General features: G+C 41.2%; 1 protein-coding gene across 2 annotated transcripts in view; it reads left to right on the top strand.

Moving 5' to 3' along the window:
• Positions 1–17,321, top strand: part of ANTXR1 (ANTXR cell adhesion molecule 1) — a 218,807-nt gene that overhangs the window by 15,812 nt on the left and 185,674 nt on the right. For both annotated transcript variants that reach the window (XM_005599916.4, XM_070236270.1), the window contains exons 2-3: positions 10,224–10,295; positions 15,161–15,232. In XM_005599916.4, coding sequence (XP_005599973.2) covers positions 10,224–10,295; positions 15,161–15,232 — 144 coding nt within the window. The remainder of the gene's footprint in view (positions 1–10,223; positions 10,296–15,160; positions 15,233–17,321) is intronic.

The raw sequence follows: 17,321 nt of genomic DNA, 5'->3' as shown, positions 1-17,321 counted from the left end.
CCCTTGCCTAAAAAAGAGAAACTCAGATTCACTTTAGATTTTTTTTGGTCTACAACATTAAATGATCAAAAATCTCAATAATTACAGAGTCTTGAGTGAAATGTGGTATTTAAATTTCTGAACTAGTCTTCCTCAGACGTACAAAAATTCAAAATGTGTACCATCCACATGCCCTTATTGAAAGAAATTACTTGAAAATATTGACATGAAAATGGAAGATGTATTGAAAATAAAGTACAAGAAGAGGACATGTTATAAAAGGAGCTGAAGTAAGTAATGGCCTTAGAAAAGTTAGTAAGTCATAGTAATGTTATAAATGCCATTATACAGCAAAATATAAAATTTAAAGAATGGATTTTCAAAAGAGAAAACGAAAAATGTAAAATTTTTATGCAGGATATAAAAAATTGCTCATATGCTATTTACTTATACAAAAAAAAATGTAGTTTATTTTTAGTCCCAGACTCCTCTTTTCTTCCTCTCAAGTCCATCTACTGGGTAGTAGGAGGGATGGAAATGCCTCGATTTTGAACCAGTGATAATAACAGTCCAATGTGGTGATTTTAAAAAATCTCTTTAGGTGAAATACTTAGTCTTTCAGATTTTTCCCTCCCCTAGTAGAAAAGTAGGACTTTTGAGGGAGACTAATTTGCCCTTTGAGGATGTCCTTTGGTTTTGGACCAGTTGGTTTCATGGAAAGTTCTATCACATCTTCAAGGAATAGAACATTTCAATATTAGTTAATTCTCCCAGAAAATAGAAAAAGATGGAGAGTTTCTCAATTTGTTTCAGGAAGCTAGCATATATCTGATATCAATATCTACCAAAGATAACAGTCATATGCAAAACTTCCAAACCAAATTTAAATAAAAACTTTATTATTAAAACAAAACAGTGTAGTAAAAGAATAATATACCAAGACTAAGTAGAATTTGTCCTAGGAATGCAAAGGTGCTTCAATATTTAGGAAATGTATTAAGGTAACTCTTGGGTTGGGGCCGGCCCCGTGGCCAAGTGGTTAAGTTCGCACGCTCTCCTTCACAGGTTCAGATCCTGGGCATGGACCTCACACAGCTCATCAAGCCACGCTGAGGCAGTGTCCCACATGCCACAACTAGAAGGACCTGCAACTAACAATATATACAACTATGTACTGGGGGGCTCTGGGGAGAAGGAAATCTTAAAAAAAAGATAACTCTTGGGACTGGCCCGTGGCCAAGTGGTTAAAGTTCTGTACTCCACTTTGGCAGCCCGGGTTACAGGTTTGGATCCTGGGTGCAGACCTACACCACTTGTCAAGCCACACTGTGGCAGCAACCCACATGCAAAATAGAGGAAGATTGGCACAGATGTTAGCTCAGGGCAAATCTTCCTCAGCTAAAAAAAAAAAAAAAGATAACTCACATTTATTTATTTTGATGGCTGAAGAGGAAAAACCAAATTATTTTCTCAGCAGAATCTGAAAAGACATCTCTCTGAATACTTAAGCATTCAGAGGATTTAGAGGATATGAATAATAATTAATGAGGTTGATTTAATAAACATATTTTAAACCCTATACTCCACAGAGAATAAACTTTCCTTTCAAAGTCCATGAAATATTTATTAAGTCACAAAGAATACCTCCATATGTATCCCAAGGCACAATTTTTCCAGTCTACATTCTCCGCAGTAAATAACAGGAAATGAATAGTAAAAGTACACTAAAACCTCAACTACCAGGGAAAAAATACATATATTTTTAAATTATCTTGTCTTGAGAAAGACTGAGAGAAAGTCACAGTGTAGGACAGAGGTTGGCACACTGTGGCCCGCAGCCCGTTTTTGTAAATAAAATGGTATCGCAGCAGCACCTCAGTCATTCTGTTCACGTACTATCAATGGCTGCTTTGTGCTGGAGCAGCAAAGTTGAGTGCGTTAGTTGCCACGGAGACCATAGAGCCTTCAGAGCCTAAAATGTTTACCGTCTGGCCCTCTACAAAAGGTTTGCTGCTCCCTGGACTAAGAAAACATTTGCTCCCCAGTAGAAAAATGGGCAAAGAATATTGATAGCAAGGTCAGCTTCATGGCGTGGGACCTGTGCAGTCGCCCAGGGGCCCCCCACGTAGTTTAATCCTCTGCTATCGCCATCTTGAAGTTCTTCCTAATTTTTAAACAAGAAGTTCTGCGTTTTCATTTTGCACTGGGCTCTACAAATTATGTGGCTCAACCTGATGGATACTCAAAGTTTTTAAAACAAAATCAAATGAACAATAAATATGAAAAAAAACTACAGCTTATAATTCAGTATATCCAAATAAAAACAATAATAAAACTCCATTTTCATTTATAAAATGTATAGATATTCCAGAAAGGGCTAATCCCAAGAGTGGGTAAAGGGTAAGAAAAGGAGCACTTCCTACCTGGCCTCCTGGGAGTTTGGTGATCATGACAGTGGGAAGTGAGTTACAGTGGCCACCGTGTCCTGTGTGGTCACTGTGTTCCAAGCAGGACTCTTCACACTTTACAAATGTTGGGTTTAATCCTCAAAACAATCCTTAGGAGAGAAATACTATCATCCCCATTGCAAAAGGAGGAAGCTGAAGTGTAAGAAAGTGAAACATCTTGTTCAAATGTCGCACTAGTGAGTAGAATAGGAGTTTAAACTCACGTAAGCCACCAAGTCAGTGCTCATAACAGCCGGTCTGAACGCCCTCAAGAGTCACTTGTCCCACATTTCCAGGGAGGGAGGCACCATTTGGTCATTGCTATCAAAAGCTTTAAAATGTTGTATAAACCCAGAGAGTCCACCCTTAGGAATTTTTTTAAAGCCAGTATAAAGAAATGCAGTAATCGCAAAGACATGTGTGCCAGAGTAGAAAAAAAAATATTCTCACTATACTCAGATATATAGAAAATAATTTAAAGCTGTTTTGCTTACCCTCAAAAGACCCTCCTGCTGGGTGCGGGTGTGTGGAGAGTGTGGTGAGGAAAGGAGGCAACTTTCCCTCCAAACTGGAAATCTTAGCCCAAGGCAAGAATTTAACCACTCAGTAAATTTGTCTGTGTCCCCACCGCCCACCCTCCGTACTTCTCTTGCTCACATGTCCGTGTGTTTGAGCAGGGCTTCTTGTGTCCTTGTGGCATGCTCATGAAGGGGGCTCTGACTTCCCTCCAAGCCACAGTACCATCCCTCGTCTGGTCATGGCCACCTGGCAGGCATCCACAAATCACATTGGTGGCTTTGGCTGGTGACCCATGGGTCTCACTTATCACATCTTGGTGTGCATTTCAATTATGTGACATATCTTATGGGCAGCTACCTGATCGTTTTCTTAACAACAACAATTTTCTGTTGAATTTGCACCAAAAGTACCAATAGTTGATATCAGAAATTTTTTTTCGGCTTTTCCTGGTGTGTATGCGTGTGTGTGTGTGTGTGTGTGTGTTGGAAAAGATGAATTAGTAGAGATAGTTTGCTAAAATATCTGTTTGATCATGATCCACAAGAAAAAATACACTTTACATCTTGACACAGTATATGTATAACATGTACAAATAATTGACAGAAAGTTTCATATAGCATTTCTGTTACAGTATGCAGTACATCCTGATTTTTCCATTCTATTTCTTTTTTTAAAAATGTTGGCAACATCCCACCAAACTGATTTCCCAAATCGTTAATAAGTTGCATTCTGCAGCTTAAAAGTCATTGTTTTCATAGCCCTCAGTTAGATTGACTAAAGGAGAAACTCCTCACAAGTGAGTAGGGTGGGGCTGAGCATCCTGGACCCGGGTCTCTGCAACAGACAGAAGCTGGGGGGGTAGCCCCATACATAAAGTGCAGTGCTCAATGGCTTGGTTTCCGTGTAGACTGGTGTCTGAAGAAGTTGGAGTGGAAACAGGGGTCAAAGTCAAGCTTTTTGAGCAGGAGGGAGGCTTGGCCATGACTCCAGTCGGTCATAGGAGGACCAGGGCTGACGGCCTGGGCCGGGTTTAGGGTTCCAGCCAGTTAGGGTGCAGTGTGAGGCTAGGAGGAAGGAGAGGAAGACCAAGGAAGAAGTTGGGGGGCAGAGAGAGGAGGCAAATGAATGGGGGGCATTTGATGGCAGAACTAATTGCTGGTCCCACTTGGTGGTGCCTGAGGCTGCCATACCCTTCCAGGATTAGCTGGGGACCTGGGTGGGTCACTGAGGACATCAGTGACTTCAGCTGGGTGGGGCTAAGGAAAGGCCAGGACTGACAGTTTTACAATTTCCAGACTTAGAACGACTCTGCTCTTCCAGGATTAAAAGACTCCTGAGTAATTGTTCCAACTCTAGCTCTCTTTTTTCCCTTTTGTTTTATTCTAACCCATGTGCAAAAGAAGAGGGGACAATTTAAACTCAGTCTGGCCCGCTTGATTCTTTTTGAGTCTGATTGTATGTGTGGCTAATGGAAAGCGCCTGTGTTTTCTAAAGAGCTGAACCACAGGGAGATTTGGAAACTCACATAAACACAAAAGAATGTGGTTCAGAAAACAAATCAGAATGAGACTCACAGTTCTTATTTTGCTCCTACTCTTTGCATATTAGACCCTTGGAAGTAATTGAACAGTAATCTGAGGGCAATGCCGGGTTCCAAGCAAAATCCTTCGCTGGGAACAGACAGCGAATGCAATGTCACAAAAATTTGCTAACTTTACCATATTCCAAACACTGGAGAGGCCATAGAGAAGGTGGTGTGAGAAGGCGTTGACTCTGATTTTGAGTGAACCCAGGTATTTTGAGTGCATGGTCAAGCACAGACCCCGGTACGACTGTATCCAAGCAGAATTCCTGGGAGGTGACTTGAATTCAAAATTTTGCTGCGATTTATACTTGTGGAACTAGGGCATAAAAATCCCAAGGAGGGGCCTGAATCCTCCTTAGCTGGCCCCTGGAAATCTTCAGGGGCTAGAATTGCATCTGAGTAAGGATTTAATTGAGTCAAATATTAGGGACCTTTCACATCCACTGATTTTTAGAACATGGGCATTTCAACTTTCTATGACTATAGTCTGCCCAGTAATTGTGTATTAAAAGCAATTAAAAAAAATAACACAAAACAATCCACAATAGAGTCCAATGGAAAATTTCCCAGTACTACCCATATCGGGGCTAAGAAGGAGTTTGTATTTCTGCCTTAGAGCTTTGGTTAGCAATGGCCAAGTGAGCCATTACTGCCTGAAGAAAACATCAGGACTCCATAGCTGGGATTTTAAGATCATTAACTCTTAAATAGGTTGGCATGATAAATGAGATATTTTACACATTGTAGGGTGGGGAGAAACTGGAATTGGATCCACCCTCTTCCACTTCCCCAATCAGCACCTCACTTCTCTTGGCTGTGACCAGGAGTCCACTTAGGTCCTCCACGTTGAGAAGAAGCCAAGGGTCTGAACACAGACACACCATCCTAGGTCGATTATTCTGGGAGTAGCTACCAGGGCAGATTCATAACTAGAAAATCAGTTTACAAGGCAAAGTGCATGTGAGACATGCATGTTTTGACAGAAAGTCCAAACTGAGTCAAAGACCCAGCATAGCTATCCCTATAGGAGAAGGGCAGGAGTCTGGTTGAGGTCCCAGGGGTAATTTCCAGAAGCCTCATGGATGACATATTTAGAGTTCAGGGTTAGGACATCCAGCTGTGGCCAAAGGGTTGGGGTGAGGCAGCGGAAAGGATTGGCACCAGGCAGACAAGCCTCTTGCTGCTGGGGATTTGTGTTAAAGAGATATGAGCAGCACCCCCAAAAAACTTAGCTCCGTGCTAAAACCATGAGTAGCTGACATGGGGCTCTTTCCTTTTCCAAGGGGTGACTTGATCTTAGGGTATGATAGAGCATACGTGTGTGGGTTAAGAAGGCTCAGTAGTAAGGACTGGAAGGATTTCAAGGTGCAGATCTAGTTAACCCTATATTCGTCTGCCCCTTCAGTAGCTGAGGCCCTGTGGGATCCCATGATAACCCAGAGAAGACAAAACCAGTTTGGTTCTCAGAATCCTAGAAGGTTATGTTCACCTGGATGCTTGAGGTAACACGCTATGTACATCTCAAGTGTGTCCCAAAGAAGGTGTATTTTGGTCAAGGCTTATATAATTGTGTAAAGAATGATCATGTGTATAAATGAAACAGCAAACCTCAACAGTGACAGGGAAGTTATCACCAGCAATGGGATGGGAGAGGGAAGCCTGTCAATACCTCCTGGTCTCCACTTTTATCTTAGAGATCTCATTTTATTTTCTTCTTGAGAAAATACAGTGCTTGCCCATTAGCAAGAAAGTTTTCCAGCTAGATCTAGACTATTCTCAACACCCAAGGATATTTCTTGGATCTTTCCTTATATCTAGTATCAACAAATCAGTTGAATACCAAAATCATATAAATTTTACGTCAGTCAGATAAAAGAATAGTGAAAATGAAGTGTTTTAAGACAAAAGATAGTGTGAATTGTCATTGGGTGATCATGTTTAATAAGTAAGGAATGTAGATTGATTTGTGGCTGTAAAATAGGGCCAATCCTTGAGAACAAAGAAATAGTACCCAAAAGCATTTACTCCAAACCCTTGCTCCTTAAGCCAAGAATAGTCCCCCGGTTCTAGTTCAAGTCCCTCTTTCACCAACGCTTTGCCTCCCCTCCCAGTATAATTCCCCCACTGCAGGACTTCTCTACTGATGGGGTAGGGGAGATGGGGGGATTCCTCTTTAATTATTAGGCATCTTACACTACCCCTCAGTCACCAAAATTGCAGATAGTACTTGTCCTGGTCATATGGCCCAAAATACAGCATTGCATTTCAGAAGTGGGCACAGATGGCCAGTGTTCAAGGAAATCTCTTGATTCCAGTGGAAAGGAGTTGTAGAATCCTGGATTAGACTATGGCTTATGTCATGTCTCCTGAGGCACTTACACAGCCTTGGGCCATATCTGCTAGACCCTCACCAGGACCCCCAGGAGCCGAGCATCTACCTCATGGCTAAAAGAGAACGGCCAGGACTAGTCTGAGATGTGAAGTATACAACTGAATCCTGTCCAGGGGGATGGCTGGGATTCTAATGAAAGAGGATTTCTGAAGCTTTAAAAGCCCAGGGCTAGGATATGCAGTTCTGGTGAGCTCTTGGGAGACTCCCAGCTGCCATTGAGCTCAGAGATCTATCGTTGATGATTAGGTAGGTCCATTCACCAAGGATCTGTGCTCTAGAATCATTGACCCACCTGGGAAGGCTCCTCAGGTTCGCATAGGGTCACAGGTGTTGTCTGGAGCCATCTGCATCGTAAACCCAGGGTGTTTATCCAAACGACAAAGGCAAAAGAGGGGATGTCCAGCTGGCAAAAGATCAGGAGGCTTTCTTGAGCAATAGAGGCTTCTCATTTCCATGCTCTTCTTCCATTCAGCAAACACATAGATGCTGGAGAGGCAAATATCCTTAAGACTCTCGAAGGAGAGCTTGAAAAAAAAAGTGATTGCAACCAATATCAGAGATGACTGACAGATGTACACAGTCCCTTGAGAGCATGGGGCAGGGGCAATGAGCCCTGTCTGTGTTGATCAAAGGCAACAGGGAGGGACTGAGTTGAGTCTTGAAGAATGAGTAGGAGGTTGCCAGTGTGAACATTGAGTGTCCCAAGTAGATGGAATATGTATAAAGGCTGAGAGACAGGAACAGAAGAAATTTACTGGAAAAGGTTTATTTTTGACATAAGGGCTCTCACCCCCTCCTCATCCTGATCTCTTTCTCCATCTCCCCAATCCTCACCCCCTACCCTGGGCTCCATGCTGCTGCCACATGAAACTGCTTGCTCTTCCCCCACACAACTGTTTAAGTAGGCATTTCTGTATTCACTAAAAGAGTTGAATGTTTTTTCAAATGCTAATTTATCGTCCTTCAGGGAATTGCCTGTTCTGATCCTTTGTCTATTTTTCTACTGTTTGACTTTTTGACTTTTACTTGTACTAATTATTTATATATCCTAGACACTAATCTTTTTGCCTTTTATATTTGTTGCAGACATCTTCTCTCACTCTTTTCTTGTCTTTGAACTTGTTTATGATATCTTTTTTCATTCAGAATTTTAGGCACTTCAGACAGTGTGTCTTCAAAAACAATTCCTACTTTCTGTATCTGGTTGAAAAAACTCTTCACTAACCTGACAACATAAAAATCTCCTTCTATAATTTGCCCTGTGAATTTCAAGTTTTGGTTTTCCCGTTAGGGAAAACATACATCTAGGGTTACCTTTGGTATGAGATAGTGATGTAGTTGGTTTTTTCCAATTAGAAACCCATTAGCACAGCATCATTTATTGAAGAGTTTATTCCCCCTCCCCAGTTTAAATCACCTTGTTCACTATAGAGCAGACCTCACATAGGATGATGCTTGGGTTCTCTATTCTACTCCATTGACTCTGCTGTTACATCATGTATCATGTATACAGAGTCATTGTATCTGATAGGGCAAGCTTTCCAACTTTGCTCTTCTATTTCATAATTTCCTTGATTACTTTTAGTACTTTAATCTTCGTTTCATTTTTAAAGTCAATTTTTGATTTTCACAAAACATCCTTTCAGAATTTTCCCTAGGATTGAAGTTATAGATTAATTTGGGGAAACTGAGATGGCTTTATGATATGGAGTCCTTCACTGTATGACCGTAACATATTGTATCACTTTTGTTCAGGTTGGTCAGACATAATTTGTGCATATGTGGCAGAGAAAAATAAATACTCCTCTGGGGCTGGCCCCGTGGCCGAGTGGTTAAGTTCGCGCGCTCTGATGCAAGCAGCCCAGTGTTTCGTTGGTTCGAATCCTGGGCGCGGACATGGCACTGCTCGTCAGACCACGCTGAGGCAGCGTCCCACATGCCACAACTAGAAGGACCCACAACGAAGAATATACAACTATGTATCGGGGGGCTTTGGGGAGAAAAAGGAAATAATAAAATCTTTAAAAAAAAAAAATAAACAAAATAAATAAATAAATACTCCTCATAGAGATGGGATACACTCAACTAGACTGAGAATTCCTAGGGATATTACACCATGAAAAGGAAGGCATAAAATCTGTTTTGTCAAGATTCATCTCAAATATCTATAAAATGTCCTGAAACAAAGAAAAATTAGAGCAATAAATAACTCTCTAGAAGTTAAAATTAAGGTAAATGAGTGCATAAAAAATAAAAATCATCTGAGACTGCAGAAAATGTTTGCAGTACAAAATGTCAGAGCAGAAGGAGCAAACTCTAAGCTCAACAATTATTAGAATGACAGGCAGAAATGCAGAACTCGGCTGAAACAGATCAAAGTGAAAGGAAAGAGGCATCAGAGCTAAAGAAAAGAGTGGGTTAGAATAGAAAAACTTAATATGCAGTCACTGCAACAGATTGAGCACAAGCACTATGAAAAACACTTATCAGCTGAATTGAAGTGGTAGTAAGTGGTGTCAGTGAAACAGAAGACAACCTTGGGAAATCAAGAAGACGCCTTCCAACTCTAAAATTCTAAGTTTCCTATGTCCTAGAGAAACAGTTTTTTCAGTAAGAAGATCCCTTTTTAATATAGTTGAAAGGCTGTATAGTTTTTCTTCTTTTATGTATTAGTATGACTATTTGCATTAGATTTCTTTGAATATTGAACTACCAGTATGCTCTGAAACAATCTCCACTAATTAATTAATTATTCTTCCTTTGGATTCCTGCTGGATTAGTTCTGCTAATATTTTATTTAGAGATTTTGCATCTATATTTGTGAATGAAATTGGACTCTTTTTTGAGGAGAGGGATTTGTTTGTCTTTGTCTATTTGGGTATCTAGTTTGTGCTGATTTCATTTAAATGAATTGGAATATTTTTTCTTCCCTAATCAGAAGAATAATTTAAATAGCACAAAAATAACTGTTGCTTAGGATTTGAAACTAACCTGTGAATCTGTTTGGGCCCAGGATTATGTGTGTGTGTGTGTGTGTGTGTGTGTGTGTGTGTGTATAAGTGTGTAGAGTGGAGGTGGAAAGGACTGGAAGGTGGAGTGGAGGGAGTTTTTTAACAAAATTTTTAAGAGCTCTAACATTAAGTCTAAACGCCCTTTCAAACAATTTCCAAGGTTATAAGTTTCAGATAATGAGCTCACTTAATGGATAAGTCAAATGTAAAATAAAAGAATATGAAGAGAGAGAATACAAGGTAAAGACAAATGAACACGTGATTAAGCAACATCTGCTTTTGTTTTCTAGATCAGGAAGTGTGCTACACCACTGGAATGAAATCTATTACTTTGTGGAACAGCTGGCTCACAAATTCATCAGGTGAGAAACAGATTGTGTATTGCTCTGCCGTGAGTAAAACCAGCCTATGTTTGCTATTCTACTCATTACTGACTACTTTGGGGATGCTTTTGGACAAAGGTAGCCTCTCAGACCTTGGACCAGAGACTTGACTTTGTTTTAATCTTCACCACATAGTAGAGTAACTTTTGGCTTCCGGTTTTTAGGAGGAACCCAATTTGGCTATAAGAGCAAAATTTTAACTTTCTCCCTGTCTTGTTGAATAATACATCTTGTAGAAGGATGATTAACATTTTCTTTCACCATGCATCTCACTGGGGCAATTGGCTCATTCTAGCTGGACTCATGTAGGGTGTGTTGGATCAACTCATCCTAGTTTGCCCAGAACCTTCCCAGTTTTAGAACTGGAAGTCTCATATTCTGGGAGCTCCTCTCAGTCCTGGACGAACCGTGACAGTTGGTCAGCCTAGCTATGTGCCCTATCAGTTAGAAACCTCTGAGCATTCTCAACACCACTTTCCAAGGAAGGGCAATGCAGTTTTGAACATCATCACTATAAACATTGGAGAGGCCTTGGAGGTCTTTTTTTCTAGTGAGTATAGACACCCATTAGCAAAGGAAAGGAGGTCATTTCAGCCTCCTTGGGTACAGCCTCTATGGGATAACAACTGTGTTAGCTTTCATGGGTGTGCTTGAAGCCAGTTGTCAAGGTGTTTGGCAAAATTGGTCTGATCATAGGAAGTATCATTATAACTCCACTCCTGATGGATGGCCTCTGTAGAGTCTCCCAGCTGCTATGACTAACCACAAACTTCTTCTTTGAATATGGTTCTGAATCTCAGAATACAGGTTTTCCTTCAAGACCAGGGTTATGACAAATGTGTTCCCTCCAGATTTAGTTACTGGTCTCAACACATACCTGTCTGCCCAATTGGAGGGAAAGGGTTAGGAGGTGTGCTCCTGCCATGCGAAAAATAGGACGCTGCTGCAGGAAGCATCTAACCCCAGAAGAATAGGAAAAACAGATGCTGAGAGGAGATAGGAGAAAAAAGTAGAGGGAAAAGAAAGAAACAAATACCTGGTTGGTATTAAAAACAAAGTATTTAAGATAATCTTAGAAACTTAGAATTGAAAGGAACAGCTTCCTAATGCATCCTAGGAGGCATTCACTCACCTCAACTTGAATAGTTCTGGTGAGAAATTGCTGCCTTTCGGGGCAAACAGTCAAATAGTTGGACAATTCTAGTTTCCAGAAGACTCTTTTTTTCATTGAGCTAAAATGTCCTTTCCTGCGCTCTCATCCGCTGGTCCTTTGGAGTGCTATAAAACAAAGCTGCCTCCAGACATCTGACAGCATCTGCTATGTCTCTGCTTGTTCTTCTCGTCTCCTGTTCTCTCTGAAGCAGAGGAGCTGATGGAAAAGGCTTTGAAGTCAGGCACATGTGGACCCGAATCCAAGCTCCATTGTGCAACCATAGCAATTTACTCACCTTGGCTGAACCCTAATTTGCACATGAGGATTGTAAGAGAAAACATGTGCAAACCAACTAGCCCAGCACCTGGTTTAGAGTGGGCACTCAACACTTCTCTTTACCAGTTCCTTCAGTAATTCCAGACTCTTCACCATCTTGGAATGAAAGAAAGTTAGAGGTGGGGGGGGGGGACCCAAGAGACCACCTGATCTAATCCTCACATTTTATGGATGAAGAAACTAAGGACCAGCAGTCGACATGGCATAATCCAGACCATAAAGGCACTTTCCTCCAGTTGTCTCCTCTGATGCTCCTTGGCTAAGGACCCCCTCATAGTGTGGCACCAAGACATTACTGTCATGCAAACTCCAAGAGGCAGGGACTCTATTTTGTTCACTGCTGCAGTCCAAGCGCCTGTAACAGTGCCTGACACATAGCACATGCTCAATTAACATTTGGATAAGTGCATGATTTTTATTTATTCACTTTAATAAATAGTCTAGGCAGCTGTTACCTCAGGGAGAAATTCATTCAGTAACAGTGGCTGATGCCAGTACAAATATAACATTATAATTTCAGTGGGATCCTTGAAATTTCAAGTCCCTCTATTTGTCTTTATTCTGACCCCCTCCCATTTTCCTAATAATGATTCTACCTCTTCACCATTTTCTTCAAGCCTCCAACCTACACCTCACACCCATTTACTCTCAGCAAAGAACCTTACCTCCTGCTTCACCAAGATCCCAGAGAATAGCAGACAAGTGATTACCTCAAGTTCCAATCCTACTCCTAAAAGGTGCATGCACATCCTTCCCATCTGCCTCTGAGATTCAAGTGCACCCCCTATTTAAGGACAACCCCTCCATTTTAGTCCATTTCATCCCATTGTCTCCAGTCTCCTCCAGGTCTTTGTCTCTCTCTTGTATTTTTCTCTACCTTTCCCCTGGCTCCATTTCTACTGGCAATAGACATAAACTAATCTCTCTTGCCCCTCATCTGAAAAAAGAAAAAACAAAACAATGATTCTCCTGATCATGTCTTTCTATTGATGATAACATTTCTTGACTGGTTTCTCATTCAAATATTTTTAAAGCCTTGCTATCTCCCTATCCTTACTTCTCATTCATTCCTTAACCCGCTGCTATCTGATCTTCACCTCCACGCTCCATCTGCTTGCTCTCACCAAAGTGTCGTCCTAGAGGAAAGATCCAGTGAGCTCCTTGCAGTCCTTATTCTGATGGGTAGAGGGGCTTTGTCTGATTCAGACTTTTCTCTCCTTGAAATTCTCTCCTCCATTGGCTTCTGGTTCTCCTTTCATTTCATGACCTGGGCCAGACCTTTACATATTGGTATTGGTTCTAGATTTGGCTCACTTCACTTCTCACTGCTGACGATTTCCTGGAACAACTTTACCCATGTCAGTACAGTGAGAACTCCCAAATTATGTCTCTAGCCCAGACTCAGGTACCAATTGCGTCTTGGAGACCTACATTTCCCACATTTCAAGTTATCCTTCCCAGAGCCTGAACTCTATATAAGGGAGGCAGTGTAATACAGTAGTTAAAAACCCAAGGTTTAGAATCAGCATGCTTTGTTTTAAGCCCCAGATCCACCTCTCTCTCACTGTATGACCTTGGGAAAAATTACTTTATCTTTCAGGGTCTCAGTTTCCTTTTGCGGAAAACAGGAATAATAATAGGACTGATCTCATAAAGTTGTTCCAAGTTTAATTAGATAAAACGTGCAAATCACTTACAATAGTGCCTGGCACATAGTAAGCACTTGATAAGGTTGACTATTATTTTAGTAATACGATCATTATGGTTGTTATTATTATCATTTAGGACATGGTGTCCTGCTGGCCCAGCAGTGGTGAGGTAGTAGCAGGCAGCATGGTGTCGTAGACAGAGAACCCAGGTCTGTTTCAAGAGACCAATATTTGGGGCCGGCCTGATGGCGCAGCAGTTAAGTGCACACATTCCACTTTGGCAGCCCGGGGTTCACCACTTCAGATCCTGGGTGCGGACATGGCACCGCTTGGCAAGCCATACTATGGTGGCATCCCACATATAAAGTGGAGGAAGATGAGCACGGATGTTAGCTCAGGGCCAGTCTTCCTCAGCAAAAAGAGGAGGATTGGCAGCAGATGTTAGCTCAGGGTTAATCTTCCAAAAAAAAAAAAAAAAGAAAGAAACCAATATTCAATTCAGCTGGTATTGCCTGGGCTCCTACCAAGTATTAAAAACCATGCTAATAGTTTCCAAAAATGCTTTAGATATTTGGTAATGAATATTGACTTTATCCTGGAGGCAGTAGGATCCACTGGAGGTTTTATAGCAGATAAATGACAAGATCAGTACTATATTTTAGGAAAATAATTCTAGAAGCAGTGTGAAGAATGAATTGGAGCAAGGAATGATACCAGGCAAGGTCATCAGCAGGAAATAATTGCAATTGTCAGACGAATGAGGGTAAGATCTTAAACTAAGAGACAGAAAAGGGGGCCAGGTTTGAGAAACATTCTGGGAAGTGAGAACTACAAGATTCAGAGTCAGATCAAGTGTAGTAGTTTATTGCATTGTGAAGAATTAGGTTGATGCTATGATGGAAGAAGCAGTTGGCCACCTAGAGAGAGCCTCCCAGGGTGGCATTCCATTGGTGAATCCACTAAGTCTGACAGTCCATCTTGCAAACAGAGACATGTTTGGCCCTCAGCTGAGAGTTGTTCTTTTTCCCAGAGTGTGGATTTTACGTTGACAAAGCTCCTAAGCATTGCCATATAAAAACCATGCCAATGTCTTCCTTAATAATGAGAAGCATAACTACCAAGTGGAATAGATATTCTTGTGGCTCATCAGCACATTCTCTCCTTATAGGATAACCTCCTTGGGAAGCCAAGTAGAAATTAAAAGTTGATGGTGATACTATTTTCAGAACAAAAGGAGTTTGTTGTATGATCTTAATGGCTGATGGCATCAAGCTGCAACAGCCTGAGACACCCTCTTCGTTATAGGATACACCAGACTACTGCAGATACACTATCAAATTTTGTCTATTGGGATCCCCCTTTTTATAAATGTCATGCAGACTTAGTCCTCTTCTAGGGACACACTTCTTCAGAAGGAGCACAGGGCAGTGATGCATTTTAGCTTTCTTCCTTGTGATCCACACTCACTGGTGTGGTGTCTAATCAGAAGCAGCCTCCAAGAAGACAAAGAGAGTCTTCTCTTTGGTCCACAGCTTCAAGTCTGCTGCTGGCTAAATACTTGTGCCACCAGGTGTGGAGGCTCCCTTGGGTTGTAGGGTCAGCTCTGGCAGCCGTGATACAAAGGGAAGAACAGGGGGGAAGCCTGGAGGGGAATGGCATTTCACAGTCTTTCTATCTGCCCTGATAGAATTTCTTTTCCTTTCCAGCCCACAACTCCGAATGTCCTTTATTGTCTTCTCTACTCGAGGAACAACTCTAATGAAGCTAACAGAAGACAGGTAAGGATGCTCCCCATCTCTGTCATTTAAAGCCTATCTTTTCTTGAACAGTTCTGATATTTCTGCCCTAGGGCTAGCTTGACCTGTCGATCATTTTAATCTAATAGTTGCCTCTTTTCACTTAAGCCTTGAACTTTGCACATTGACCCATCTGCTAGTTTGCTCTGACTTTGATAGAATTTCCTGATGTTGGTGAAATTTTATAAATGACTAAATCACGTTAGGTAAATCTTACATTTGACTGGTGACTCAGTCTGCTAACTTGGAGCAAAATGTTAGCAAACCAAATTCTTGGGGGACCACATTTTCGCTTATTTAAATTAGATTTATTTTGTAGATTAAGCTTTCAGAGAGAAAACAATTACACTGTGAGAGAAGTAAGAACTTGAAATATTATCATCTATAATTACCAAGGTAGGGAATAGAGAGAGTTTACTGCACAACAAAATAAAAATAAATTTAAATCAGGTGTGGAAAAATGTTGTGGACATAACAGGATTAGTTAGACTTAGCTTAACAAAAGTATTCTGGGTTTTACCACTCGCAGAAGAAACTAACAATAACAGAGACATGTCATTTACTCATCATTAGGATGGTATACTGGGAGTAGAGATGACAGTTTGTTCCTGAGTTAATGACGCTTTGTGCACTTTTTAAAAAGTGATATGGTCCAAGGCACCAAAAAAAAAAAATGTGATATGGGCCACCTGAGAGAAGCTCCACGTGGGACTATTGGCAGATTTATTTATGGACATATTGGGAAAAGGAAAGGAGAAATGGCAGGTACAGGGAGGGCATGAAGACTTCATTCTATCATAGCATTCTTCTTCTAGAAATGAAAATAGGACTAACAGGATAGAGCAAAGTTTTCAGGATTTTGCACCGACACAGCAAATCTGAGCTAGTCACATTTTTCTCCATTTCTTTGTTTCCCATCTGTTAACTAAGAGTACTCTGTACCGTGTAGAAGTTTTCAAATCCTGTTACTCCTTTAGCAATATCTGTTATATGCATGCACGCCATTTGAGATGCACAGACACGCCCTTTTAAAAATGGAGTTTTCTTATTCCTTAACAGAAGGAGAAACTGATGTCATATAATCTTCCTGAGGATACCCAGCAGAACCCACCCTAGGGGCAGGCTCCGCATTCTTTTCCCCTCTACCTTTTTGCCCTTCTGTTTAACAGAGAATCATAAAGCCCAAGAAGCCCATGTGACTTTCCTTCAATATTGGCCAAAGGTTTTAAGAAGCTCTGAGAAAGAGTCTCTAACCTATGGCCTACAAGCAAGACTCCTAATCTTGCTCAGTCTTTATATGATGACATCCTTTATGCAGAGATGTCTTTTATTCAGAGAGAGCACACCTCTCACTCATTCTTCACATCCTCCTACAACCCGAGGCTGCCTGGAGCTGCTTCATGCTGACTCCACTCGCTCCATCCCTAAGAGTTTGGCCGAGAGACCAAGTTCACACATCCCTTGCGTGCTACTGCTCGCAGCCTCTGGGAAGGTGGGGAGGGCAGAGAGGGGTCATGGATTTATAAACACCATTAGAATGCCTAGGCTTTCAGACTCGTTTTGGTTATGCTAGTTCAAATTAGTCATCTGAATCCTACTTTGAATCTAACTTTTTGTGCCTTAACTTCACTACTCCTGGTTTCCCGTGCCAAGAAGATAGAGGTTAGAATCTCCACTTTGCTGGAAGGAGAATTTAGGACTTAAGGGCTGAATATGCATCAAACAACAGCCAGAAATGTCTTGCAAAAGGCTATGTGGATTTCATGGGGTGACTGCTTGGTCTAACCTATGGGTCAGCTGCCAAAGCATGACCTGGTTAACTGACACATCCCCAACCTTATCAGCCTGTGGAAAAATGTGGGCAAGCCACCTTTCTAAAATATTTTCTCAAGAAATTGGCTAAAAGAATTAGGCTTTCAGAATTTCCAAGTTGGTACTATTTCTGAAATGTATGGCTTTCAGTGTTTTAGTTGGGCACAGGAATTTTTATATTTTTCTCTATAGCTCATTTGATCTTCACAATATCCCTATAAGGCAGTAAAAGATGCATTATTATACCTAGGGAATAATT

This window comes from Equus caballus, chromosome 15 (genome assembly GCF_041296265.1).
Source record: "Equus caballus isolate H_3958 breed thoroughbred chromosome 15, TB-T2T, whole genome shotgun sequence".
NCBI classification, from domain to species: Eukaryota; Metazoa; Chordata; class Mammalia; order Perissodactyla; family Equidae; genus Equus; species Equus caballus.
This window is presented reverse-complemented; position numbering and strand designations above follow the sequence as displayed.